The sequence below is a fragment of the Oncorhynchus keta genome, chromosome 24, assembly GCF_023373465.1.
Source record: "Oncorhynchus keta strain PuntledgeMale-10-30-2019 chromosome 24, Oket_V2, whole genome shotgun sequence".
In the NCBI taxonomy this organism is placed as follows: Eukaryota; Metazoa; Chordata; class Actinopteri; order Salmoniformes; family Salmonidae; genus Oncorhynchus; species Oncorhynchus keta.
Window position 1 is genome coordinate 28,318,979 of NC_068444.1, and position 27,682 is coordinate 28,346,660.

At 45.3% G+C, this 27,682-nt stretch overlaps 1 protein-coding gene across 1 annotated transcript in view; it reads left to right on the top strand.

Moving 5' to 3' along the window:
• LOC118402905 (BAH and coiled-coil domain-containing protein 1) overlaps positions 1–17,942 on the top strand; it is a 79,535-nt gene extending 61,593 nt beyond the window's left edge. The window contains 11 exon segments of the mRNA XM_052478045.1: positions 1,362–1,597; positions 1,730–1,912; positions 3,769–4,169; positions 4,368–4,442; positions 7,203–7,338; positions 7,535–7,652; positions 7,822–8,123; positions 8,768–8,902; positions 10,796–12,216; positions 14,823–15,059; positions 15,205–17,942. Coding sequence (XP_052334005.1) covers positions 1,362–1,597; positions 1,730–1,912; positions 3,769–4,169; positions 4,368–4,442; positions 7,203–7,338; positions 7,535–7,652; positions 7,822–8,123; positions 8,768–8,902; positions 10,796–12,216; positions 14,823–15,059; positions 15,205–15,414 — 3,454 coding nt within the window. The 3' untranslated portion in view covers positions 15,415–17,942.
• Positions 17,943–27,682: the final 9,740 nt, after the last annotated feature.

Here is a 27,682-nt window from a genome sequence, read left to right on the forward strand (position 1 = left end):
ATAGGCGTTAAATCGACGCCTGTGCCCAGTGGATGGCTTCTCTGTAGATCTTAACTTCAGCAGAAAATTTTTATATTTGTCTGAAATGACCAACTAGACCACCTCATATTTCTCTCAGGTTTCACATTACAAATCCTATCTTCCCCTCCTCTTTTTCCTGCTCATCCTTTCCTCCACTCATTCCCTACTTTATCCTCTAAAATCTCCCTCTCTTTTCCTCTCCTCTCCCTCCCTTCTCCCTTTACTCCGCTCCTTCCCCAAATCTACCTCCCTCCTCCCTCCCTCTCTTTTTCTTGATGGGAGATGCTGAGCACTCTGTGGGAATATAGGATTCACCTGCCTCAGACACCAGCTGCTCACAGCAGTGTGTGTGTGTGTGTGTGTGTGTGTGTGTGTGTGTGTGTGTGTGTGTGTGTGTGTGTGTGTGTGTGTGTGTGTGTGTGTGTGTGTGTGTGTGTGTGTGTGTGTGTGTGTGTGCACTTTGAGAGATAAAGAGAGAGAAACGGAGACAGAAAGAGAAAGAGAGAGACTGGGGAGAAAGAGAGAGAGGAGATGAAGAGAGAGAGAAAAGGGGTAGAGAGAAGAGTGGTGTTCAATAGAGGTTAGTGTTTATCGATCCAGCCCTGGAGCGCAGGTCAATGGACAGACTCCCCTGAGACTGCCTCGCCTCGCCTCTCCCTCTCTCTCTCTCTCTCGCTTTCTCATGCTCTCGCTCTGTGTGCTCTCTTTTGTTAGCTCTCTCTCTTTTGCTCCCTCCAACTCTCCCCATCCCCCTCTCTCTCTCGCGCTCTGTTTTTCTTCAGTAGCTGTCTCGCCAGCTATATCTCCCACTTTCTTGGTGTGATTCAGCAGGGTCTCATATTCACACTCCTCTTGGATATTTCAGAGTTTACCGACAGAATGCTTCCTCTTCCAAACAGCCTCCGTACGGGAAAATAACCCCTCCCCCCTCTGTACTCATCAAAGGCCAGAGAGAAGGGAGAGAGAGAGAGAGAGAGAGAGGGGGAGAGAGAGATCGGGAGAAAGAGAGAGGGAGAGGGAGAGAGAGAGAGAGAGATCGGGAGAGAGAGAGAGGGAGAGATCGAGAGAGGGGGAGAGAGAGAGAGAGAGAGAGAGAGAGAGAGAGAGAGAGAGAGAGAGAGAGAGGGAGAGAGAGATCGGGAGAAAGAGAGAGGGAGAGGGAGAGAGTGAGAGAGATCGGGAGAGAGAGAGAGGGAGAGATCGAGAGAGGGAGAGAGAGGGAGAGCAGAAAGACATGACCTGTTACCTTTTCTTTGATCTTCTTTAGCCTTTCTGTTTGCACCTCCCCATCTTTCCCCCTTTTATAAAATCCTTCTCTCTCTCTTCTTCATTTGTTTTAGGGCGGAGGATGAGGAAGCAGAAGGGGATGGAGAGAAGCGGAGGAAGAGGATGACCAATCATGGCTTCCTCAAGAGGAGGAGAGGTCGTCCCAGCCTGAGCTCCAGACTAGCACGGAGGGTGACCCAGCTGAAGCAGAAGGCTGTGGCCCAGAGAGGTGCCCCATCAGGGGGCATGCATCGCCACAGAGTGGACCCCAGACCTGGAGCCCACGCAAACTGCAGAGAGAGTGACAAAGGTAAAACACACACATGCACTCCACACATGCACACATGTATGTACACATACACACAGGCACACACACACATGTAGACCTTGTACCTCATACACTCCCTGACACTAACACACCCATGTCTCCATGTCCACCCAGCAGCCAATACATCCAGTGCCCAGCAGGACTGGGCGCCCAATCAGGGGGTGAGGAGGAGGAGGAGAGGTCGGCCAAAGGTCAAACAAGGCGGACCATCGACCAGAGTCCTCCGCAGAGCGGGCGAGGACTCTGCGAACCAGGAAGTGAACGAAGGGAAGGGCAATAGCGAGACCTCCGGCCAGGGTGAGTTACTTCTCAATGAGATGTCTCCCAGCTGTGTGTGTGAGTGTGTGTGAATGTGTGAGTGTGTGTGAGAGTGTGTGTCAGTGAGTGAGATGTCTCCCATCACGGTGGCCTCCCCTCACTTCCCGGCTCGTCTGTCACACCATTAAAACCGTTAACGGCTGCCCACTGGCATGCGGCCCCCAAACCCGCGCTGTAACGTGAACCTCGCTATCGCCTCTTTTAGAATGTCACACCCCCCTGCACCCCCTCAATCCAACCAGTAGAGACACAATGTCCCCCTTTCCTCAATAATCTCAAATGAACATTTCATAGAAATAAAGTGAAGTGTCCCAATGTCTGTCAGTTGATTAGGTCCTGTGTGTGTGTGTTTTTGCCACTATCTGCCTGTCCCCTCGCAGGCAGCGAAGTGTTTGCGATGTGTGTTTGTGTGAGAGAGTGTTGACGAGAACACTGAGTAAGTGACAAGTGTGTCAGCAACGTGTCGACACCCGACACGACCCCCAGTCAGCCACCCACAGCTGCCAATAAAGATCTGATCTGTGTGTGTGTGTATGTGCATGTGTGATTGCGTGTTTGCATGGGTGCCTGCGTGATTATTTGCGTGTACAGTACGTGTGTGTGTGCTGATGCTTGTCTGTGCATGAGAAAGAGAGATAGCCATTGGGTTTCCTTGACCGCAAAAATGACTGTATAAAATAAATAGTTCAAATACCGCGATATATTATATGGTAAAAAAATTGGGAAGTTATATTATTTTATACTAATATAACTGCTCAGAGAAAGAGACTTTGTTTAACAAGTGATACTTTTTGTTTGTTTATTGGCACCACTGTTTTCAATACCTTTCAATCTTTCAATACCTAGAGGTTATTTTCTGCTCATGCATTCTCATTTTGACACCAAACCCACACTGGTGTGCGTGGCCAAATAGCTCTATTTTCATATCATCTGACCAAAGCACCAGTTCCAATCCAAGTGCCAATGCTGTTTAGCAAACTCCAGGTGTACATTTGATGGGTGACATGAAAATAGAGGTATTTGGCCACCAGTGGTGGGTTTGGGTGTCCAGGTGAGAAAGCATGAGAAGAAAATAACCCCATACATACAGTAAAATATGGTGGTGGAACTTTGATGTTATGGGGCTATTTTGCTTCAACTGGTCCTGTGGCCCTTGTAAAGGTCACCGGCATCATGAACTTTACAGTACCAGGATATTTTAGTCATAAACCTGTTTGCCGCCAGGAGGCTGAAACTTGGCCACAAGTGAATCTTCCAGCAAGACAATAACCCCGAGCACACAACAAAATACACAAAGAAATGGTTCAATGACCACAAAATCAACATTTTGCAATGGCCATCTGTCTTCGTACTTGAAACCCATTGAAAACCTGCGGTTTGAATTGAAGAGGACTAAGGACATCAAGGTTCTTAAAGGATTCTGTATGGAGGACTGGTCAAAGATCCCTCCCAATGTGTTCTTCAACTCATAAAACCTTCTAGAAAAAGGCTCAGTGCCGTTATCCTTGGAAGGTGAGGTCAATCATTTTTACCCCTTCCTTTTTGAGAGAAACATTTATTACTTGTTAAACAAAATCTCTTTCTCTGAGCAATTGTATTAGTATAAAAGACAATATTTTACCCCCCAAAAATGGAACATACAATATATCTCAGTATTTGTTTTATTTATTTTATACAGTCATTTCTGCTCATCTTTATCAAGGGTGTCAATAATTTTGGACCCCACTGTAGCTTCTCTACACTGTCTTTCACTAGAGCCTGAGCTTGAGATGGTTGTGTCACAACTGATCTCCAGTCAGTTTCTAATCGATTTTATTGATCCCTTACTTCCACAGAGGAGGAAGATGAGGGGAGCTATGACAGCGACAAAGGAACCAATGACGTCAAGACGACGCCACCATCCTCCAAAGACACGCCAATGCACACTGCTGCGATTGGCCCAGCCGCTAAGCTTCAAGCCAATCAGAAAGCCAGGAGCAAGAAGGAGAGGCAAGGTGATGATGCAAGCCTGCCCAGTGCGGAGCTGAGGATGAGAGGAGCCCCCTGCACGCCACGTCCTGCTACTGCAGACCGGAGACGCCCAGAGCTCCAGGAGCCACAGGGGGCAAGGAGAGGACCTGTACCTAACTGGAGGGCCTCATCAGTGGGCAACAGCCTCGAGGACAGCAGGGGCGTCCAGGGACCTATGGCGGAGGCCGAGATGAAGAGCTCAGAACCCCAAAGCATTCTGGGACAGGTGAGGAGGGGGAATGAGAGGACCTGGGGGGAGGGACTGTGGGTCTCTAGGTTAATCAAAAACTGCTTCCTCTGTTAAAATCTCCCTCAACTACTTGAGACTGTTAAAATGCACGTGTTACGGTTTCTCTCTAGCTACATGGTGATTATGATCATTGTCTATAATGCTAACCTGTCCTGACCTGTTTGGTTGTTCCAGAGGAGAGGCTGCTGGCTGGAGACTGAGACCCAGAGAGAGGAAACCACCAGGGGCAGGAAGAGCAGGAAGAAACAGGTGGGGATGGGGGTCAACATGGGTGGAGGGGGAGGGGGGTCATGAGAGAAGGAGGGATAGGGGCAAACAAAAAGAGGCAGTGTGAAACAGGAAATGGCAGTTGGAGTCCTGAGCAGGAACAACAGGTAGAGTAGAAGAGAGACGATGAGTGGGCATGGAGGAATGGGGAAAATGTACATAATGTAACTGAAAAGGTGATATAAATGTGCTTTGGCGAATTTAAGTCAGAAGCTACCGCATGACTTATCTTATTATTACCAACCTGCATGAGCTGATCAGTTTTAAACAACCGTGAATCTGTCAGCTGGTGAGATATATGACTGCTGAATAAGTGTGATGTCGTTTGTGTGTGTTTTGGTGAGAACAGCCCTGAGGTGGTTGCCTCTGACTGATCTTATCATAGTCATACGGAGGGAATGTGACAAACACATGACTCTAAGCAAACAGCACAGAACAAAAACCCCAATCTACACACACATACTTACTAAACTCACACACATGCGCGCACGCGTACTAAATACATATACCCGTTCATGTGCACATACACACAATTTCCACACACACCAACCTAGAGAGGTGAGTAATATTCCATACCCTCTGGTGATGAAACCTCTGTCACTGTAATATATTGTCCCTTCATGTGGAAAACACCCACCCACACACACACACACACACACACACACACACACACACACACACACACACACACACACACACACACACACACACACACACACACACACACACACACACACACACACACACACACACACACCCTTACACACACATCTTTCAAGCAGTAATATATGGTCCTTTCTTTGGAAAGCCCAGATACAGGCAGAAACCTGTTGAACAGGCTGATTTTACAGCTCCATTATCAGTCATCATTAGGAAACCAGCTTAAACCGGAATAGTACAGGGGCTGGTGTGTGTGTGTGTGTGTGTGTGTGTGTGTGTGTGTGTGTGTGTGTGTGTGTGTGTGTGTGTGTGTGTGTGTGTGTGTGTGTGTGTGTGTGTGTGTGTGTGTGTGTGTGTGTGTGTGTGTGTGTGTTTTGGGCGGGCGTGTGTGTGTCGGTGAAAAGGTGTTTGTGTGTGTTTGGTGGACAGGGGTAGTTCTGACAGCAGTAAATGGCAGAGGTTACAGGGTGTGCATGCTTTTGTTCTAGGCCTGCACTAAAATACCAAATTAATCGATGAGCAATGAATTTATTATAATCGATCATTTTAATAAGCATTTTAACTTTTTCGAAAGACTTTTTCAAACTTTTTCGAATGACTGCCTCGCCTGGTTCACCAACTACTTCTCTGATAGAGTTCAGTGTGTCAAATCGGAGGGCCTGTCGTCCGGACCTCAGGCAGTCTCTATGGGGGTGCCACAGGGTTCAATTCTCGGGCCGACTCTTTTCTCTGTATATATCAATGATGTCGCTCTTGCTGCTGGTGAGTCTCTGATCCACCTCTACGCAGTCAACACCATTATGTCTATATCTGGCCCTTCGTTGGACACTGTGTTAACAAAGCTCCAAACGAGCTTCAACGCCATACAACACTCCATCGGTAGCCTCCATCTTCTTTTAAATGCAAGTAAAACTAAATGCATGCTCTTCAACCGATTGTTGCCCGCACCTGCCCGACCGACTAGCATCACTACTCTGGACGGTTCTGACTTAGAATATGTGGACAACTACAAATACCTAGGTGTCTGGTTAGGCTGTAAACTCTTCCAGACTCACTTAAGCATCTCCAATCCAAAATTAAATCTAGAATCGGATTCCTATTTCGCAACAAAGCCTCCTTCACTCATGCTGCCAAACATACCCTCGTAAAACTGACCTACCGATCCTTGACTTCTGGCGATGTCATTTTCAAAATAGCCTCCAACACTCTATTCAGCAAACTGGATGTCACAGTGCCATCCGTTTTGTCACCAAAGCCCCATATACTGCCCACCACTACGACCTGTATGCTCTCGTTGGCTGACCCTCACTACATATTCGTCGCCAAACCCACTGGCTCCAGGTCATCTATAAGTTTTTGCTAGGTAAAGCCCCGCCTTATCTCAGGTCACTGGTCACCATAGCAACACCCACCCGTAGCACACGCTCCAGCAGGTATATCTCATTGGTCATTCCCAAAGCCAACACCTCTTTGGCTGCCTTTCCTTCCAGTTCTCTGCTGCCAATGACTGGAACGAATTGCAAAATCACCGAAGCTGGAGACTTATATCTACCTCTCTAACTTTAAGCATCAGCTGTCGGAGCAGCTTACAGATCACTGTACCTGTACACATCCAATCTGTAAATAGCACACCCAACTACTTCATCCCCATATTGTTATTTTTTCTCTTGCTCTTTTGCCCCAGTATCTCTACTTGCACATCATCATCATCATCTATCACTCCTGTGTTAATTGCTAAAATTGTAATTACTCTATGGCCTATTTATTGCCTTAACTCCCTAACCTTACTACATTTGCACACACTGGACATAGATTATTCTATTGTGTTATTGACTGTAGGTTTGTTTATGTGTAACTCTGTGTTGTTGTTTTTGTCGCACTGCTTTGCTTTATATTGGCCAGGTCGCAGTTGTAAATGAGAAGTTGTTCTCAACTGGCCTACCAGGTTAAATAAAGGTAAAATAGTGCTGCGATGGAACAAAAGCCTGCACACTCTGTAGCTATCCAGGAACATGGGAGGGCGACCACTGGTTTAGGAGTTTAAAGATGTATATAGTCTAATGATGTAATTTCCTGTCGCAGGCTAAAGGGCGTGCAGTGAGCCGGCTGCTGGAGAGCTTTGCGGCTGATGAAGGATTCCGATTGGACGAGGAGAGTAGCTTCTCCGAGGGGGAGGAGGAAGACATGGAGCATATATCTCACACACACAGAGCACCAGGTGAGAACACACACACACACACACACACACACACACACACACACACACACACACACACACACACACACACACACACACACACACACACACACACACACACACACACACCACAGGGTCACAAACCAGTCTAAATGTTCATATTTCTGTCTCTCTCGTTCTTTCTCGCTCTCTATTCTGCCTCCCTCTCTCTCTGCAGCAGTGCTTAACTGTGTGCTGAGCAGGGAGATGCTGGTGGATGGTCTGAAGGTGTTGATATCTAAGGAGGATGAGCTGCTGTATGCTGCTCGACTACACACTCTGGACCTGCCTGACATGTAAGGCACTGACACCTACTGATACCTACTGATATGGCCTGCTTAATCACCAATAGACATGTTGATGTAAAGGACTGGCTGACTGGCTTGTAATACATTTAATACAATCTCTGTCTCTCTGACTCTCTCTCTTTCTCTCTCTCCGTCTCGCTCTCTCTCTCTCTCCTAGATTCCGTGTTGTGATTGAGGGGGAGAGGGGGAACAGACCAAGGATCTACTCTCTAGAACAGCTATTAGAGGAAGCGGTGTTGGATGTGCGGCCGCAGACGGAAGCCATCTTGACTGCCGGGATGCGTGTTTGTGCCTACTGGAGCGAACGCTCCCGCTGCCTCTACCCTGGATACGTCCACAGAGGGGGTCTGGGAGAGGAGGAGAAGGAGGGCAGTGTGATGGTGGAGTTTGATGACGGAGACAGAGGAAGAATCTCTCTGCCCAACATACGCCTGCTACCCCCAGGTTATCAGATACACTGTGAGTACACTTCTCTCTCCCTCTCTCTCTCTCTCTCTCTCTCTCTCTCTCTCTCTCTCTCTCTCTCTCTCTCTCTCTCTCTCTCTCTCTCTCTCTCTCTCTCTCTCTCTCTCTCTCTCTCTCTCTCTCTCTCTCTCTCATATATTCATATATATACACATTCCTGGAGTGTAAATACATGGTCTGGAGAAAACTGGAGTCTGTCAACATTCAATCCAGCTTCACTCCTTAAGTATTTTTTGTCCGACCTCCCTCCCGTCTAATAAAGATTGCTTTATTGGCATGAAGTACAATTTGTAAATATTGCCAAAGCAGTATAGTGGTACAGCATTTCAGTAAATACAGTACAATGCAAGGATAATGAAATACAGTTAATTTCAGTAGTAAAAGTAATAGTACATATAATCATGTATTCAAGTACAACACTACTGCTGTTGTATTGTGTAATCTTCGGTCGATACATTTAATTAAATCATAAGACAATTAGGGGAAAAAAAGAAAGAATGGCTAACAAATAAACTCTCCCTGTCACACTCTCTCTCTCTCTCTCTCTCTCTCTCTCTCTCTCTCTCTCTCTCTCTCTCTCTCTCTCTCTCTCTCTCTCTCTCTCTCTCTCTCTCTCTCTCTCTCTCTCTCTCTCTCAGGTGCGGAGCCATCTCCAGCCCTGCTCTCACCTGGTCGTTGTGGTCGCAGAAGCTCCACCCAGGACAGTACAGACAAGCCCACAGAGAGACCAACCAATGGGGAGACAGGAGGGAGGAGCCAGGAGCGGAGACCAGGTAAGGGCTCAGAGCATAATTCCATGGTATTACACTGAACAAAAACAGAAACGCTACATGTAGTGTTGGTCCCATGTTTCATGAGCTGAAATAAAACATCCCAGAAATGTTCCATATGCACAAAAAGCTTAGTCCTCTCAAATTTTGTTCACAAATGTATCTACATCCCTGCTAGTGAGCATTTCTCCTTTGCCAAGATAATCCATCCACTTGACAGGTGTGGCATATCAAGAAGCTGATTCAACAGCATGATCGTTACACAGGTGCACCTTGTGCTGGGGACAATAACAGGCAACTCTAAAATGTGCAGTTTTGTCATACAACACTATGCAACAGATGTCTCAAGTTTTAAGGGAGTGTGCAATTGGCCTGCTGACTGCAGGAATGTCCACCAGAGCTGTTGCCAGATAATTGAATGTTCATTTCTCAATCATAAGCTGCTTCCAAAGTCGTTGTTAGAGAGTTTGGCAGTATGTTCAAAGGGCCTTACAATCGCAGACCACGTGTAACCACGCCAGCCCAGGACCTCCACATCTGGCTTCTTCACCTGTGGGATCGTCTGAGACCAGCCACCTGGACAGCTGATGAAACTATGAATTTGCACAACAAATTCATTTCTACACAGACTGTCAGAAACCGAGAAGCTCATCTGTGTCCTCACCAGGGTCTTGACCTGACTGCAGTTTGGCGTCATAACCAACTTCAGTGGACAAATGCTCACCTTTGATGGCCACTAGGCACGCTAGAGAGGTGTGCTCTTCACCGATGAATCACGGTTTCAACTGTACCGAGCAGATGACAGACAGCATGCATGTATGGCATTGTGGGCGAGCAGTTTACTAATGTCAACGTTGTGAACAGAGTGCCCCATGGTGTTGGTGGGGTTACGGTATGTATGGGCAGGCATAAGCTACGGACTGGAAGCTGAAAATGTCCCAGTTCTTCCATGGCCTGCATACTCACCAGACATGTCACCCATTGAGCATGTTTGGGATGCTCTGGATCGACTTGTACGACAGAGTATTCCAGTTTCCACCAATATCCAGCAACTTCGCACAGCAATTGAAGAGGAGTGGGACAACATTCCACAGACCACAATCAACAGCCTGATCAACTCTATGCGAAGGAGATGTGTCACACTGCATGAGGCAGGTGGTAACACCAGCTACTGACTGGTTTTCCAATCCACGCCCTTACGTTTTTTCTTAAGTATCTGTGACCAGTAGATCTGTATTTCCAATCATGTGAAATCCAAAGATTAGGGCCCAATTAATTTATTTAAAATGACTCATTTTCGTATATATAAATTGTTACTCAGTAAAATATTTTCAGTTGTTGTGTGTTGCGTTTATATTTTTCTTCCGTGTAGATGGTGCCAGTTCCTCCCATTTGTTTAAAATTGTGGCTTACAGCACCAGTGAGATAGATAGCATAGACAACCAGTCATCAGTCATCTCATCACTCACCATCCCAGCCCCAATCAGTCACTGTAGCCCCAAGACAAACTGCTTCATAGGCCCGCCTGGCCAACTTACTATTCAGACCAGCATTACTCATGTATAATACACATATATAATATGATTTTATCTCAACACTTCTTCCTTCTCAATGGAACCCCCCTCATGTCTAACGTCATCACTGTTCCAACTGTCACTGGTCTGAATGCCCTCCAGTCAAACAGCATTCTCATAACTCAACACAGACTAAATGTGACAAGTTGCCTCCAGCTCTACAGTAAAGGCTGTTATTTATGGCTACGAAGAATTTGTTCTCATTGACTTACCTGCTTTAAAGGAAGGTTAGGTTGATCAATCTTGTTTATAAGTCTCTCTCTCGCTGTCTACCTTTCTTTCTCACTCTCACCCTTTCTCTTTATTCTGTTTCTTCTTCCAGTAGGACGACCCAAAAAGGTCAAGCCAGGGGCCAATAGTTCCTCAACAACATCAGAGAGTGTAACCAGTGGTAACACTTCCTCGTTAAGCTGGCCAGCAAAGAGACTTCCAGTGGACTTCTTCCTGTTCAACGGGACGTCTCGTAAAACCCACCGAGGGGGTCACCAGCGAGACTTGGGGGTGTTCCACCGCCCCGCCACACACCCCTTTGCCCCTCCTGCTCCCCTCAAGGGCATCTTCCGTTCCCCATTCGAGATCGACTCCTTCAGTAGCATCGCCAACGGTTACGCTGGAGCCTTCGGTACCGGAACCCAACGGCCTGTAACCCCGGTTATGCCTCTGGGGCTGAGGGACTCTGTCACCATGACAACAGCACCCTCCAACAGGAAGTCGAGTGACAGAGACAGAAAACAGTTCCTGGTGAAGCTGGATCACGAGGGCGTGACGTCACCCAAAACCAAGAATGGGAAAGCTCTGCTGCGTCTGGGGGGTGGCAGGGGGCACAAGGGTCCCTCTGCAGGGGTGGCGGGTGCACCCCTGAGGTACATCCACCCTGCTCTGGTAGTGAAGGACAGGAAGAAAGGAGGAGGAGAGAGTGGAGTGTCCAGGTCTGAGCTGCTCCTGAAGGGGGCTCCAGCCCTCAGAAAAGGGCTCCCCTCATCTGGTTTAGGGGGTCTGGGGGGAGAGTTTGGAGCTCTGGACTGCCCCAGCGACTGCCCCAGCTCTTACTCTGAGCTGGATGAGGATGATGATGATGATGGAGATGAAGACGTAGCTCAGAGGAGAGCAGCAGCAGCAGGTGCGGGACGTTTCCTCTCCCGTCTCTCCGTCTGCTCCTCGTCCTCCTCCTCTTCTTCCTCCTCCGGCTCCCTCTCTTCCTCCTCCCTCTGTTCTTCCGACAATGACTCCTCCTACTCCTCAGATGAAGAAGGGTCTTCATCCCTCCTTCTCCACAGAGCGCTGCTCCAGCAGCAGAAACACAAACACAGGCAGAGCTTGACCTCTAACCGCTTAACCCCTGACCCCTCCACTAACCCCAAACCTAACGCCGCCTCCTCAGCCTCTGCCCAACCACACGCCTATGTTGCCAAGGCAGCCATGACCATCACCGGAGGTTCAAAGGTGAGAGGAAGTGACAGAGGAGAGGACAGGAAAGTGTACACATCAAAGGGAAGGACTAATAGTAGCAGTAGCGCAGCCAAAAACCAAACCAAGAGGAGAGATGGTTCCGGCTCCAATACACACATTGCGATTCCCAACACACACACTTCGACCCCCAACACCCCAGCCTCCCAGCCCAAACCTCCCAAGGACCACCCAGCAGCCAAGAGGCAGAGGATGTTGTCACCGGACCCCCATCCCAATATGTCCGCCCTCCTGCCGGGTCGCCAGCTGTGGAAGTGGTCTGGAAACCCCACGCAGGTGAGACACACAGAGTCAAAGTAGAGGCCATTATAACCTGTCCTGTAACCTGGTATGTGGGAGGCTTGATGGTTAACACAGTCTGAAATAGATTTATTGAGCAAGGTCTTATTAAATTGACTTTTTGAGTAAGATCACTACATTTGTGCCCGACTGCCTCGATTCGGTATTACATGGCAACATTTTACATTTGACTTTTTTAAATTTAACCTTTATTTAACTAGGCAAGTCAGTTAAGAACAAATTCTTATGGCGCAATGGTTAAGGGCGCAATGGTTAAGGGCACTGTACTGCAGCGCCAGCTGTGCCACCAGAGACTCTGGGTTCGCGCCCAGGCTCTGTCGTAACCGGTCGTGACCGGGATGTCCGTGGGGCGATGCACAATTGGCCTAGCGTCGTCTAGGTTAGGGAGGGTTTGGCCGGTAGGGAAATCCTTGTCTCATTGCACACCAGAGACTCCTGTGAGCTAACCAAGGTTGCCAGGTGCACAGTGTTTCCTCTGACACATTGGTGCGGCTGGCTTCCGGGTTGGATGGCGGTGTGTTAAGAAGCAGTGCGGCTTGGTTGGGTTGTGTATCGGAGGACACATGACTTTCAACCGTTGTCTCTCCTGAGCCTGTACGGGACTTGTAGCAATGAGACAAGATAGTAGCTACTAAACAATTGGATACCATGAAATTGGGTAAAAAAAGAACAAATTCTTATTTACAATGACGGCCTACCGTCATTAAATTGTTCAATTGTGTTTTTTACATTGGGGTCTACTGGAGAGCTCTTCTTTGTCTACACCTATTCAGCATCGTTCACACCCTCTTAAGCCTTAGCCCCACCCATCTCTTTAAGGATTCACATGTGAGGCCATGTGCTAAACAGGGTGAGTAAGGTAGTGTAGTAAACAACCATTGATTTCAAGACTAAAAGTGGTTTAAGCAGTAGCCTACAATAAGGGAAAACACCAGGTAAAAATACACTTTGTCTAGTTCTTGGCCTGTATCCTAATCTGACTTTCAGATAAAAATATTTCATAAATGATTTTATAATTATTAGATGATGCTTACCCAGACACTTGTCTCAATTGATGGGTAGTGTGAAATAAATCCTATAACGACATCTAGCTATGTGGATGGTCACTATTGTCTAGATGTTCAGGAAATACAATAGATGACCGTAATCACCCCCAGACACACCTGGCTGGGGGTGTGGGTCATGGGTCATGTAATCATTGTTTTGCGAAGTGGAGTCTTTTGATTATACATGTAGCTTTCTAGCTAAACAATTAACTATAATCCCAACCCATAGCTACAGTACAAACGGATTGTCTTAGCTAGCCACCAAGCATGACATGCTGGAGTATGAATCTGCAAGTAGCTAAAGCTAACCAACTAGGTTCAATGTTAGCGAGCTAGGCTATAACTAGATTACTGAGGTATGAAATAATATTACTATGTAGATCATACCAGCAAGCTAATGATCGCTAGCTAGCTAACAGTATGCTTTAACTTGCAATGTTAACTACTTTCTGACAAAATGAGAAACTTATGATATCTGAACATGTACCCGTATACATGGAGGAATGCTTCATGGCAGAGTGTCTGTTCCATTTGGCTTGTAGCTACAGCTTGTTAGGCCCATTGTTGTGTCAAGTCACTCCGGTTCACACTGACCGTGTGCAAAAGTATTCCATCACAACTCTTTCCAACTGATCTTTGTTGATAGCTCCTGCTAAATTCTGGGCAGCAATGTTGTTGAAAGCAGTAGCAACACTTTTGTAGCTCTCCATGGCTAACGTTATATCTTTCAAAAAAGCAGCGGAAGCAGGGATTATTTACATTTACGTGCTACATACATCTCAGACAATCATGGCTAGCGGGAAGGTTCCTGTCTTTTTCTGTCACTAAACTAACTAGGCTCGTAATTTAACAATTGTATTCACATTTACAGATTGCATGCAAGTTTGTTATTAAGGCACATGAAAGTTCACATGTTCCAGAAGGCATTTCTACCCAAAAACTCATTTTGATAAAAATGAATTTAGAAAACGTTCAAATGCCTCTCCTGTGAAGTAGTGATGTGCGACATACGCCTAGCTTCTTGAAACGGGTCACATTATAGATACAAGCTACAGAAAAACCAGGGCCCTGTAAATACTCTGAAGCAGTGCTATTCAAAGTCGGGGTCGGGAGGAATTGCAGTGGTGTCGCCAAATTTTAAAATATTTACATTTTGAGGGGGAACTCAAAATTAAGAGTACAGATTTATATTAATTTATGCGACAAACGTTATTGAAAATTGTATTGTATTTAAAAAAAAATTATTTTGTAATTTTTGGGTTCTTAATTTTGATAGGAGAGCTGAAAATGTAATGAATTTAAGGTTATTTGTTGATGTGAAAATCAAAGTTGACCAATTTTAAGGTTTTGTCATTAGATTTGGGGTGGGGTGGGGTCCCAGAAGTTCTGGCAAAAAAAAACATGATTCTTGCTGAAAAGGTTTTAGTACCACTGCTTTAAAGGATCTGGCCATAACCATTTTGCCATCATAGAAGTTTGGTTCCATGTTCTTACCTGGACTTCCTCCTAACGTCCCCCCTCTTTCTCTCCCTACAGAGGCGTGGTCTGAAGGGTAAGGCCCGTAAGTTGTTCTACAAGGCGATCGTACGTGGTGGTGAGACGGTGCATGTGGGGGACTGTGCTGTATTCCTGTCCCCCGGTCGGCCCCAGCTGCCCTATGTGGGGCGAGTGGAGAGCCTCTGGGAGTCGTGGTCCTCCAGCATGGTGGTCAGGGTCAAGTGGTTCTACCATCCCGAGGAAACACGCCTGGGGAAGAGGCACCACGACGGAAAGGTACGATGGATAATCATTCAACAACTTGATCAACTTTTTGATCAAATCATCAACAAATAATCAAATGAAATATATTTCTCCATGCGATTAAGGAAGTGGCTCTTTTTTTATATTTTGATTTTCAATTTATCCCCCCTCTACCCAGCATGCTTTGTACCAATCAAGCCACGAGGATGAGAATGACGTCCAGACCATCTCACACCGCTGTCAGGTGGTCAACCGTGCCGAGTACGAGCACCTGATTCGCAGACGCAAGTCAGGGGGCGGAGCTCAGGACCTGTTCTACCTGGCCGGAACCTATGAACCAACCACAGGCCAGCTAGTCAGCGCCGAAGGCGTGGCCATCGTCCCCTAGCAACAACTATGGAGTGTAAACAAAACAAAGCCTTCAAGATGGCTACCTCATCTCATAGGGCTGGACCGAGCTACTGGCGCTGGTGTCAGTGAAGCATGGTTCTGTCCAGAACTAGAGAGTCCAGAAAGGAGGATCTTCCTTGTTCTGGTTCTAGTTCTTGCTGGTTCTGGATCTTGGTTCTTGGTCTTATTTGGGTGTGGACGATCCCAAACTCCAACAGGGATAACAGCACTTTGGACCGCAGTGGATTATATTATCAGCACGGGAGTCATCTGACCTGAAGAGGAACTTCAGTACTCTACTGACCTAAAACAAAGACAAACAGTGCCCACTCTACACTCTGTCTCCAATAGTTGTTTTACAGTCTGTCATAGAGTCAAAGACTGTCATAGACTGACTCTTAGGCAGTCTGACAAAGAGAGACTCTCACCAGGTTGTTGCTGTAAGTGAGAATGTTGTTTTCACTTCTCAGCCTATAGATCTGGTTATATAAAATACACGAAAGAGACTGGGAGAGAGAGAGAGAGCGTAAGGAGAGGAGAGGAGAGCAGAGACTGTTCTCTCCCCCTTCTGGGTTTAATGGTCTTTCTGGTGCCCACACTGGTCTGATGATAAATGAACAACGGCAGGATTGAGAAATCCCAACAGGACCAAAAACACTGTAGTTCTGAAGTGTGTGTGTGTGAGAGTGAGAGTATGAGTGCGTTTGTGTGCTGAGTGGTTGTAATGGATGCATTTGGTACTTGAAGAGCTCAGAGTAAATAGTGCTTTAGCGTGTGTGTTTGCTTGTCTGTGCGTGCGTGCATTGGTCTCTAGTCTAGACCTCACCATGGAAAGCCCTCAATGTCTTTAACACTCAGAAAGTAAACCTACTAAACGTAAATCTATAAATATTAATTAATATATAGATCGATTTACTAACAGCTTCTTCTCTAGACAAAAAAAAGACAAAAAGGATGATTATTTCTCCAGTCAAGCCATACACTTCAATACCTCTCATATCCTCCTATTCAGGTGCATAGATGTACAGCTTAATTATTTGTCTATCTCTGTGTGTTGTACAGCATTATGTATAAAGACGTTATGATTAAACTGTACATAGTATACATATATAATATACTTGAAGAGAGAAATATATCCCTCTTTGTTTCTCTTTAGGTTGTGTTATTTTTCCAATATTTTTCTTTGAGTTGTTCTTTTGGCTTAGGGAGGAGAAAGTTTTAGTCCTCTCTTCCTGCACTGAGTATGTGGTGGGGATGGGATGGTATGGGGGCCATGAGGGGTAAAGCTGTAAATATGCTACAAGGGAAGGGTTCAAGTCCCATTTTTGGGATTAGGGTGGATTTGGTGACTTGGGATGGAAGGGGATGTTTTTATAAGAAAAGTGGAAAAGGCTTTTTGTGTCGACATCATCATTGGTCTGTTTTGTATATTTTTCATATATGTTTTTATTGTGTCTATTGTTATGTGCTTATTCTCCTGAGGGGGTTTAACAGAAATAGAAATACTGGACAGAAACCGAGTTTCTTCTATTTGCTGATCCTTAAAGATCTAGACCGGAGAGTTCTAGATGTTCTATATCTATATTATATTCCTAGAGGAGATCTATGTAGGTATTTATCTGGCCTCAAAAAAACAAAACCAAAGCGCATCTATGTTTACGCTTGATCACATTAGAATACAATATGAAGAAATATACAAATATGAAAATATTCAATCTAATCAAAATTCCGGGATCCTGCAATCATATTGAAGTAAAATACCTGTGTTCCCTCATACCTGTTGGCATAGAACATCACTTCACCACCATGTTGCCATGGGAGCAACGTTTTCTTTCTGCACATTGCCCGGCTGTTGCACTTGAAGGCTCCATGACAACCGTATATGACATCACATGAAAGTAAAGGACAATCAGAGCCAATCAAAAGAGGGTAATATATATTTAGAAAAAAGATCAAATCAAAATTGTGCTTAATCTTGTTCCTGCATTGCCAAAAATGTCTCTTTCTGTTTTTAATATTTGTATTTTGCCATTGTCTTTTTCCTGACTGTTATGCAAGCCTGGGATGACTGTGTTTTCAGTGTTGAGGTTTTTACAAGGACAGCATTAATGCCTTTTCGTTTGCGACGTACATGGACTTTTTAAAACATTGTTGCTGTTACACTGCGAAGCAAAAGCTTTAAAAGAAATCTAATGTGAACATCCATATTATGTTACTTTTTGTAGGTCTTGAAACAATTTTTTAAAAGCTGTATTTTCTTAAAGAAACACTGGATTCAGTTCTAAACATCACATTGGGTAAAGTGACATCATCCTTGTGCAACCTGTTTTGGAGGCCCACTGGAAACAATTGACTTTGTAGGGTTGATATATACTTTGTAACATTTGTCTCGGTCATTGTTGGAAACATGACTAAAATATTTCCCCTGTGTAAAAAAAAAAAAAAAAAAAAAAAAAAAAGAAAAGTTATTTATCTTAATTTTATTGCCTTTGTGTTGCGTTTCATTAAAAAAATCACTAAAAATGATATCAGCAAAGTTTTTAAATTGATTTTTATAGTACATATACAAGTACCTGGATCTAGTTTAGAAGTTAAAATTCCTTCACAATCCACTGTTAGGTGCAGAAAGAAGGAAACAGAAAGAAAAATAAGCAGGGGAAAAGGAAACTGAAATGTTTGAGTGAAAGAGTGAGAGTGATAGAGCTATGGTGTGCGTGTGTGTGCGCGCAGTACAGTGTGGTTTACTGGTAGACTTTTCAGGCAGCACAGGTGGGTTAGGTATTTAGAATAATACAAACGGAACAGAACCATTAAGACTACAATGCAGCCATATCACATTACCCATGCAAGAACACCCTCATTTAAAACCTGTGTGTGTCGTGTGTGCACGTTGGTGTGTGTGCAGCACGCAGTGTGGGTGAGTGTAATGCCTATACAATCCCCTGTAGTGTATAGAGTTTCTAGGACAAAGTGTATATCTTTGAGAATTATATTATTTGATACTTCCCATGATACATTCATACCGTTTATTACATTTTGACAGTATCCTTTGTCACATGGATTACTGCCATACCCTGCCTAAAGCCTCATGTTACTGTAGTCGGTTCATGGCAACTTACAGACGACGAGTAGAGGATCTCAACACTGATCTAAGGTCACTTTTGTTTTCCTCTGTAATGTTTTAGGTCAGAATTTGGGGAATGTTGATCTTCTCTTAAATTCAAAATGGCTTCTGTGCTGCCCCCTATGGTGTGTTTTTGACTGGTTAAAACTGGAAAAGTTGAATCATTCCTTTCCTGAGTGACTGTCCTAATGATCATTGTCAGTACCAGTGGTGGTCTGTGCCATTTAAGATGAGGGAGGACGATTTCGTTTTTTAGTCAACATAGCAAATAGAACTAACACATTAGTAAACCCGCTACAATCATGCAGTAACGTTACAGTGTACCGTCAGTAAGCAGTTTAGCACTTACACCGGCGGCCCCGGTGGCAATAAATTAGTTACCTTACCTTACCTTGACTTGGAAGAGTGACAGTATTGTGTTGGATAGTCATAGCCAGCTAGTTAACATAGCATTTCTCTGTTTGATCAGGGTGTTTCAGTAGGCTAAACTAGTTAGCTGCATTTTCTAGCTAAGTAAGTGAAACTGAAAGTGAAAAAAACTGACAATCTCTCTATCTCACTCTTGCTTCTCCTTCATTTGGGAAGAAATTCATTTGTTCAAAACTGTTCAACTGTTGTCTTTCGCTCTCTTTGAGTCAACTACTCACCACATTTTATGCACTGCAGTGCTAGCTAGCTATAGCTTTCAGTAGTAAAGCTATAGCTTTCATTACTAGATTCATTCTCTGATCCTTTGATCCTTTGGGTGGACAACATGTCAGTTCATGCTGCAAGAGCTCTGATAGGTTGGAGGACATCCTCCGGATGTTGTCATAATTACTGTGTAAGTCTACGGAAGGGGGTGAAAACCATGAGCCTCCTAGTTTTTTTATTGAAGTCAACGTACCCAGAGGAGGACGGAAGCTAGCTGTCCTCCGGCTACACCATGGTGCTACCGCACAGAGTGCTGTTGAGGCTACTGTAGACCTTCATTGCAAAAAAAGTGAATTTGGAAAGTATTCAGACCCCTTCACTTTTTTCCACATTTTGTTATGTTACAGCCTTATTTTAAAATTGATTATATTTTTAAAAATCCTCATCGATCTACACACAATACAGTGCATATCATAGCAAAAACTAAGCCATTAGGTCAAAGGAGTTGTCTGTAGAGCTCCGAGACAGCATTGTGTCGAGGCACAGATCTGAGAAGGGGACCATAACATTTCTGCGGCTTTGAAGGTCAATGTGTTATTTCATAGTTTTGATGTCTTCACTATTATTCTACAATGTAGAAAATAGTACAGATAAAGAAAAACCCTTGAATGAGTAGGTGTCCAAACATTTGACTGGTACTGTATGTAAACATGATATTTCAGTTTTTCATTATGGGGTATTGTGTGTAGATTGATGAGGGAAAAAAACTATTAAATACATTTTAGAATAAGGCTGTAACGTAACACAATGTGTAAAAAGTCAAGGGGTCTGAATACTTTCCAAGTACACTGTATTTAGTATAGTTGAATCTGAAAAGGATCATTTTTTTAATGTTTTAAAAGTTTGACATGAATGAAATTCACTGAGGAGGATCAGATTAATGAACTTCCGAGCTTAGGAGCCTCCACTGGCCAGTATGTTTAGTTCCACTTCTGTGTGTTTGACATCCATACATTATCCTGTGGTATGTGTGTGTTTATCCTCTTTTGTTGTCAGAGCTGGATGTGTGGGCGGTTTACCTCTTTATGGCGGAAACACAGAGATATGAAGCTGTGTGCCTGCCAGTCTGAACATACACATACACACCCACTCACACACACACACAAACACACACACTCACACAGGTACACACAGAGAACACACACACTGCTTACTTTTAATATCTCCTACTACATCCCCCCACTCACCCTCTCATCCAACCAACGCCTTGAAAAAACACAGACATTAAGAGCAGTCTTTGACTGCTTATCTGCACGTTTGCATTGGGCTTATCTTGTTGACATTGTTAAACTACTTTACCCAGCATGCCGAGGGAGATAGAGGTACAATAGGAGACCAGGGGCGGAGCTAGGGATGACCTTGGGGTTAATGGGACAAGGGCTTTCAGATACAAAGACATGACACAGTATTCTAAACCTGTGCGTGTGTCTGTGTGTGCATGTGTGTGTGCTTACGTGTATGTGGTTGGGGTATTTTGGGAACATGGGCTAGGAGAGAGTAGAAGGAGAGTAGAAGGAGATCACCACTACTCCAACTCGCCTCATCCATCGTCCACTTGATATCCTGTGTGATCTGTCTGCTTATGGATAAGTGTGTGTGTATGTGTGCGTTGATGTGCGTGGGTGCATACCTGTGTCTGTGAATATAGCTGGCAGTAGTAACAGGTGGAGCTGATTTGCAGTCTTCATTTCCCTATCCTGAAAGCGGGCTAAGCTTAACCCTAACCCTAGTTTCATGTTAACATCCCCGGCTCAACCCTAACCCTTCTTGTCTCCTCTCCTGAATACCCATTCAGGCCTGAGTGATTGATTGGTGGATCCTGCTAACCTCTTCCTGGATACTGGCCAATGGCTGTTCAGTGAGAGCTGTGAACTCTGCACAGGGTCACAAGCGTGAGTTCCGGAGGAGTGGAAGGGGGGAGTAACAAATACTGTGGTACAACCAATTAGTTTTTGAAGGTTATGCTAGAGAAGACCAAGTAATCTTCCTACTTCTTTTGAATCCAGTTATGGGATAGCACACAGCACTCAAAATAAGTTAATCGTGTGCCCCAGCTGTACCAACTGTACCCACGATTGACCAATGTTAATGTTGAAAGGGATATCATGCACAGAGCCCGGGTAATACTCCCAGTTAGTGCTGATTCACACGGCTGAAATCTGGCGTAGCACTACATACTGAGATGGAACTGGATCCTCTGAGGAGAAGATTTAAGGCCTTGGATACTGGTGGTGGTTGACTGTTCCAACTCTGGGGACGTTTCCAACTGGCATTGGAGTTTTAATGGATCGTGTAGGTCAAACATCGTGTACATTTTTACTGGATGCAGCTGATATGAGGGATACGATCTGAGGTTGTTTGGGAATGTGTGTGATATGTGGGATATGATCTGGATGTGGTTGAAGTGTGTGTGTGCGTCAGTGCGGAATTCTTGCTGTGTGTGTGCGCGTGTGTGTGCGCGCGCGCGTGTGTGTGTGTGTGTGTGCGTGTGCCTGTGTGTGTGCGCGCGTGGGTGTGTGTGTGTGTGTGTGTGTGTGTGTGTGTGTGTGTGTGTGTGTGTGTGTGTGTGTGTGTGTGTGTGTGTGTGTGTGTGTGTGTGTGTGTGTGTGTGTGTGTACAGTAACCGCGTAAGGCGGCAGACAGTGCCAAGCTGTTCTAGTCTGCCCTGGAGACAGTAGGTGACAGGACATATATTTATATAAGACCCAACCAGGCATTGCAACTTTGTTACAGGACAAGCTAACATCCCCACAGCACACACACATACTGTTTTCATTTGTGAGACCCTCGTTCCTTTTCACCTGTATGGGCTGCAGTTAGCCTAGCGGTTAGGAATGTTGGGCCAGTCACTGAAAGGTCGCTGAGATGAATCCCCAAGCGACTAGGTGAAAAACCTGTTGATGTGCCCTTGAGCAAGGCACTTAACCCTAATTGCTCCTGTAAATCGCTCTGGATAAGAGTGCTAAATTACTGAAATGTTAATGTACTGTAAATGTATGGTATCCATCAGAAACTGGAGACCCCCATTCCTCCCCTGACCTCTCCTCATCCTGCCCCATCCCCCATTCCTCTCCACGCTCAGTGTGTTCTTTCCTAAGATCGTGTCTGCAGCCACATTGCAGAGGTAAAATATTAGCCATCATATATCTACAGTTAAGAAATCCCCTTCCCTGTCTGGTGGTGTCCATTTCTGTCTCTAGCCCCTACATGGCCCCCTCTCCCCTAACTGCTCTCCTTGCCACGGACCATCTCAGGGCAATGCGCCTCTCATCGTAATCAATGCCCCCACAGTATCCATGTCGCATTCTGCTCTCGGTCTATGTCAAACTAACATGGCTGGTCTATGTGCGGCATTGTCATCAAGGTCGCTCAAGATCCACTTCTAAATCCGACGTCCGTCCAGGTACCCAGGACATCGAGAGATGCCTTCAAGACCAGCCACCACGGGCAACGTTAAGCACTATTACCATCAAGTAGGCTTGGGTTTTGCTAGGGCGTTGTTAATAGGGGGGGGCGGATGGGAGTAAGACGTGACCTCTCTGAGGGTTGCTTATTCAATCCCAATGAAAGAAATTCATTTTTTAGTTTGTTGTTTTAACCCTATCTCAAACCTAGACCCTTAACTTAACCATTCGGAATGAATGCCTGAACTTAACAAGCCGTGAGGCACTGGCGACAGCAGCGGTGCAACCAGGGGTGCAACTGCAGCAGGGGGAGCAACCCAGGGTGCGACTGCAGCAGGGGGAGCAACCCAGGGTGCGACTGCAGCAGGGGGAGCAACCCAGGGTGTCCAAAACACCTAGAAATTGACTTTTGGTGCAACTTCAACATTTTATGTTTGGAGAAACGTGAACAAAAGTTGGAATCTGAAGTGAAATTGGTCAAACTGTGAGATCTTATTGGGCATTATGACCTGCCTACCAGTCCCTTGCCAGACCACAGAGTTATGCAGGGATACCCAAATCCACTCTGTAGGGAGTCCGGGAAGACTTGGGCAGTGAGATGAGGAATGTGTGTGTGTGTGTTTGCCCTCTGGCCAGTGACAAACTTCCTCTTTCCAGTGCTGACAAGACAACGGAACAACTAATGAGGATGAGACCCAGTTCCCTCATGGTTTATCAATATTTCATAAACACACACACACACACACACACACACACACTGTGTGAATGTCACACAAACTTCTCCGATCCACCTAAGGGATTGTCAGATTTCTTAAAATGCCAACACACGGTTACCCACGTACCCTGGCATAGGATCTAAAAATACATGTACAGTTAACCTTGTATGGAAACCTAAAAGTAACAGCCAAAATAAAGGAATCATCAACATAAAGTGTATTAATAGGGTGTTGGGCCACCACGAACCAAAACGCTTCAACACACCTCAGCATAGTTTCTACTAGTGTCTGTAACTCTATAGGAGGGATGCGACACCATTCTTCCACGAGAACTTCATCATTTTGTGCTTTGACGATGGTGGTGGAAAACGCTGTCTCGGGCGCCACCTCAGAATCTCCCATAAGTGTTCAATTGGGTTGAGATCTGGTGACTGAGACGGCCATGGCATATGGTTTACGTTGTTTTCATGCTCATCAAACCATTCAGTGACCACTAACATGACACTGGCATGATGGGATGTTATTTGCTTAATTAACTCAGGAATCGCTCCTGTGTGGAAGCACCTACTTTCAATGTACTTTGTATCCCCTATTTACTCAGTGTTTCCATGTATTTGGCAGTTACCTGTATCTGTGCATGTCACTTTCAGTCAATTTGAAATATTTTCAGATTTCAATACATTTTGTTGTTGGGATCCAGTGGCGGATCGGTGCCATTTGAGATAAGGGGGGGAAATGTTCTACTTTTCATGAGCATAGCTTATTTCTATTACAGCATATTGGTTGACTGTCATTCATATTCCATTCACCCAGTTCAATGTAACAGCGATTGGTTTAGGCTACTAAATGATACTCAAACGTTCCCTATACCCATCATGAGGTTTCTACAACCTAGCCTATGAATGAAAGTTTACAACATATGTGCACACAGGTCGCAAGGAAATTTGAGGTGACAGACAGTGACACATGGACAGACAGTGACACATTCAATACCGCCTTGCACACTCTTGCCTGCGTCTCGCTGATCTAGGGTGTAACCATTAGTCCAACATTTGCAAATGTGAGTTTCCATTGGACAAATTCACATCTGTTTATCTCTGTTTTGTACCATTTGCTTCCGTTTAAGAAACTTTTTTTCTACAGAATCGGCGGAATGAATACACCCGTGATCACGCGTAAACCTGGTTCACATCCATAGCAGCCACATTGTATTCCTTTTCACAACAATGAGCTCCCCTGCTTGCTAACTAAGTAAAACTGAAAGTGGAAAAAAATGGTATTCTCTCTTATCTTTCTTGCTTCTCCTTCATTTTGTAAGAAATTCATTTGTTCAAAACTGTTTCAACTGTTGTTTTTCTCTTTGAGTCATCTAGTCACCACACCACGTTACACAGCTGTAACGTATGCTTTCGGTATTAGATTCATTCTCTGATCCTTTGATCAGAGACACAGTGTGATTTAAATTATTTGGTAACGTGAATATATTTAGCATAGTTTTATCTAAAAGGATAACTTCTTTTTGTTTTACAATTTAAATGTTTATGAAATTCACTGAGGAGGTTGGGCCACCCCTTCTTCCTCTGAGGAGCCTCCACTATTGCGATCATATCAGATCAATCCCACTATTTCTTAGTATGAGTCAGCACTTTCTAATATTCCGTGTGTGTATGTGTGGGACTGAGAGAAAAAGAGGGGGGAAAGGAAGTGAACGAGCAGAAAAAGATTGAGCGAGAGAAAGAAAGATGTTGCCAGGGAGTGACTATGTAACAAATATTTGTGTGTTTATTTTTGCCATGTCAAAGTGGATGTACCTGTGATCAAGTGTGCACTTGTGTGTGTGTGCAATATGCATATGCGTGTGTGTGTGTGTGTCTGGCAGCAGTATGCCCTACTCAGAGTTGTTTTGGCATGGGGGTGAGTGCTGTAACTGCTCCCACATGTTGGCACAGCCTGGCACCGGGACACACTCCTCAGGTGCCAAGGGTGTGTGTGTGTGTGTGTGTGTGCGCGTGTGTGTATGCGCGTGTGTGTGTGCATGTGTGTGTGCGTGCCTGCGTGTGTGTGTGCATGCGTGTGTGCGTGCGTGCGTGCGCCAGGGGGCTGGGTGGGCCTGTTCAACAAGGCGAGGGGGCGGAGGGGAACTGCATTCTGAAATAGTCTCCCGACGGCAGAAAAATATCTCTCTCTCTTTGCTAGGGCATGGTGGATGGGCGTAAGTCGCTATGCACCCGTAACTTAACCACTCAGAATGAATGCCTAAACTTAACCACTCAGAATGAATGCCTAATCTTAAAAACAGAATGAATTCCTAAACTTAACCACTCGGAATGAATGCCTAAACTTAACCCCTCAGAATGAATGCCTAAACTTAACTCTATACCAAACCTTAACCCGTAACTTAAACATTCAGAATTAATGTGTGTGTGTGTGTGTGTGTGTGTGTGTGTGTGTGTGTGTGTGTGTGTGTGTGTGTGTGTGTGTGTGTGTGTGTGTGTGTGTGTGTGTGTGTGTGTGTCGTGTCGTGTCTGTGTATGTTTGTGGTATTATAGTCTAAACTGTGTTATTCTCTTCACGTGTCTGTCGCCTCAACTTTTCACCTGTAATCATCTCTTCATCTTTCACGCTTGAGACTGTGTATGTGTGACTGTGCTCGTACGTTCGACGTTCGTGCATGTGTATGTGCACGTTTGTGTGTGTGTGTGTTTGCATTTGCGTCCCGATAGCTCTCGTCTTTCATCCCGTCAAGCGTCCCATCACTCCATCCCTCATCAATCATTCTGTTCTGTTGATCCATCATCAACAGAGGGGCCTGTATTTAAACGATAGGATCTCTCCACCCCTAGAAAACACACAAGTGCATACACCCCCACGCGCACACACACACGCGCACACATACACAGACACACACGCACAATGTAATCATTGCGGTATAGTGTATAGTGGAGGTATTCTGACACGGTAGAGGGTATATACGTATACCCTACCCACCACAGTCACATTACTCCCCCCTCCATCACACTTGAAATCAGTGGACATATACACACACACACACACAGTTTCCATGGCGACAAATAGGCAGCCATGCTGGATGAGGAGAGAGTCCCTTGCGGCATCTCTTTTGTCCATCTCTCCATCTCTCTCCTTTAGTAATGACAAGGGAGGGAGGAACACGCACACACACACACACACACACACACACACACACACACACACACACACACACACACACACACACACACACACACACACACACACACACACACACACACACACACACACACACACACACACACACACAGACATACCTCCAACTCCACCATACGTCCAACTCCACCATACCTCCAACTCCACCATACCCCTAATACACAAGCAGTCAAGACTATCAGCCCTAGGCTTTTTTTAACTGACTTGGAGACATGCTGTAAATCCTTGAAAAACGTGCTTAACTTGAATGTCAATGGGAGTTTGCATTAAGATTCAGCCCTTGATCAACAGTGTTACATTGTTTGGCATTCTGTATGAAAATGACACATTCATCAGTTTGGGTTGACTTGTCAGGCTGGTTCTGGTTGAATGGTGCCTCTCCTTCATGACTGTAGCCTTACGGGAAACATGGATGGTGTGACAGATGGAGGGAGGGAAGGATGGGGAAGAAGGGGTGTAATTTTTGTGATTGTGAAAAGAGGAGTTGTCATGTTCTGTTTGTTTTTCATCCAGAGATTGAGCCAGATTGCTCAAGATTGACTTCAAAAAAATGTTTTAACCCTATCCAAAATCTTGAACCCTTAACTTAACCATTTGGAATGACGCGGAACAGGAGGAGCAATCCAGGGTGTCATTTAAAAACAAAAATTACATTTGGAGCAATGAGACTATCCACGGGACCTGAAAAACTGTACATTTCTATGTTTCTCAGAGTCGTTGCTGAAAGCAAAGGAGATGATCGTGGACTTCAGGAAACAGCAGAGGGAGCAGCCCCCTATCCACATCGAAGGGACAGCAGTGGAGAAGCTGGAAAGTTTTACGTTGGTGGGCGTACACATCACAGACAAACTGAGATGGTCCACCCAAACAGACAGTGGGGTGAAGAAGGCACAGCAGCCGTGGTGGTGTCTGGTGACAGTGTGGTGACGAAGGCACAGCAGCCGTGGTGGTGTTTATAAGTAATCCCGCTATGACCACCGACGAGCCATCAACCACGCAAAGTGTCAATAGAGGACTAAAATGGAATTCTACTACTCCAGCTCTGACGCGCGATGGATGTGCCAGGGCTTGCAAACTATCACGGATTACAAAGGGAAACCAAGCCGGGAGCTGCCCAGCGATGCA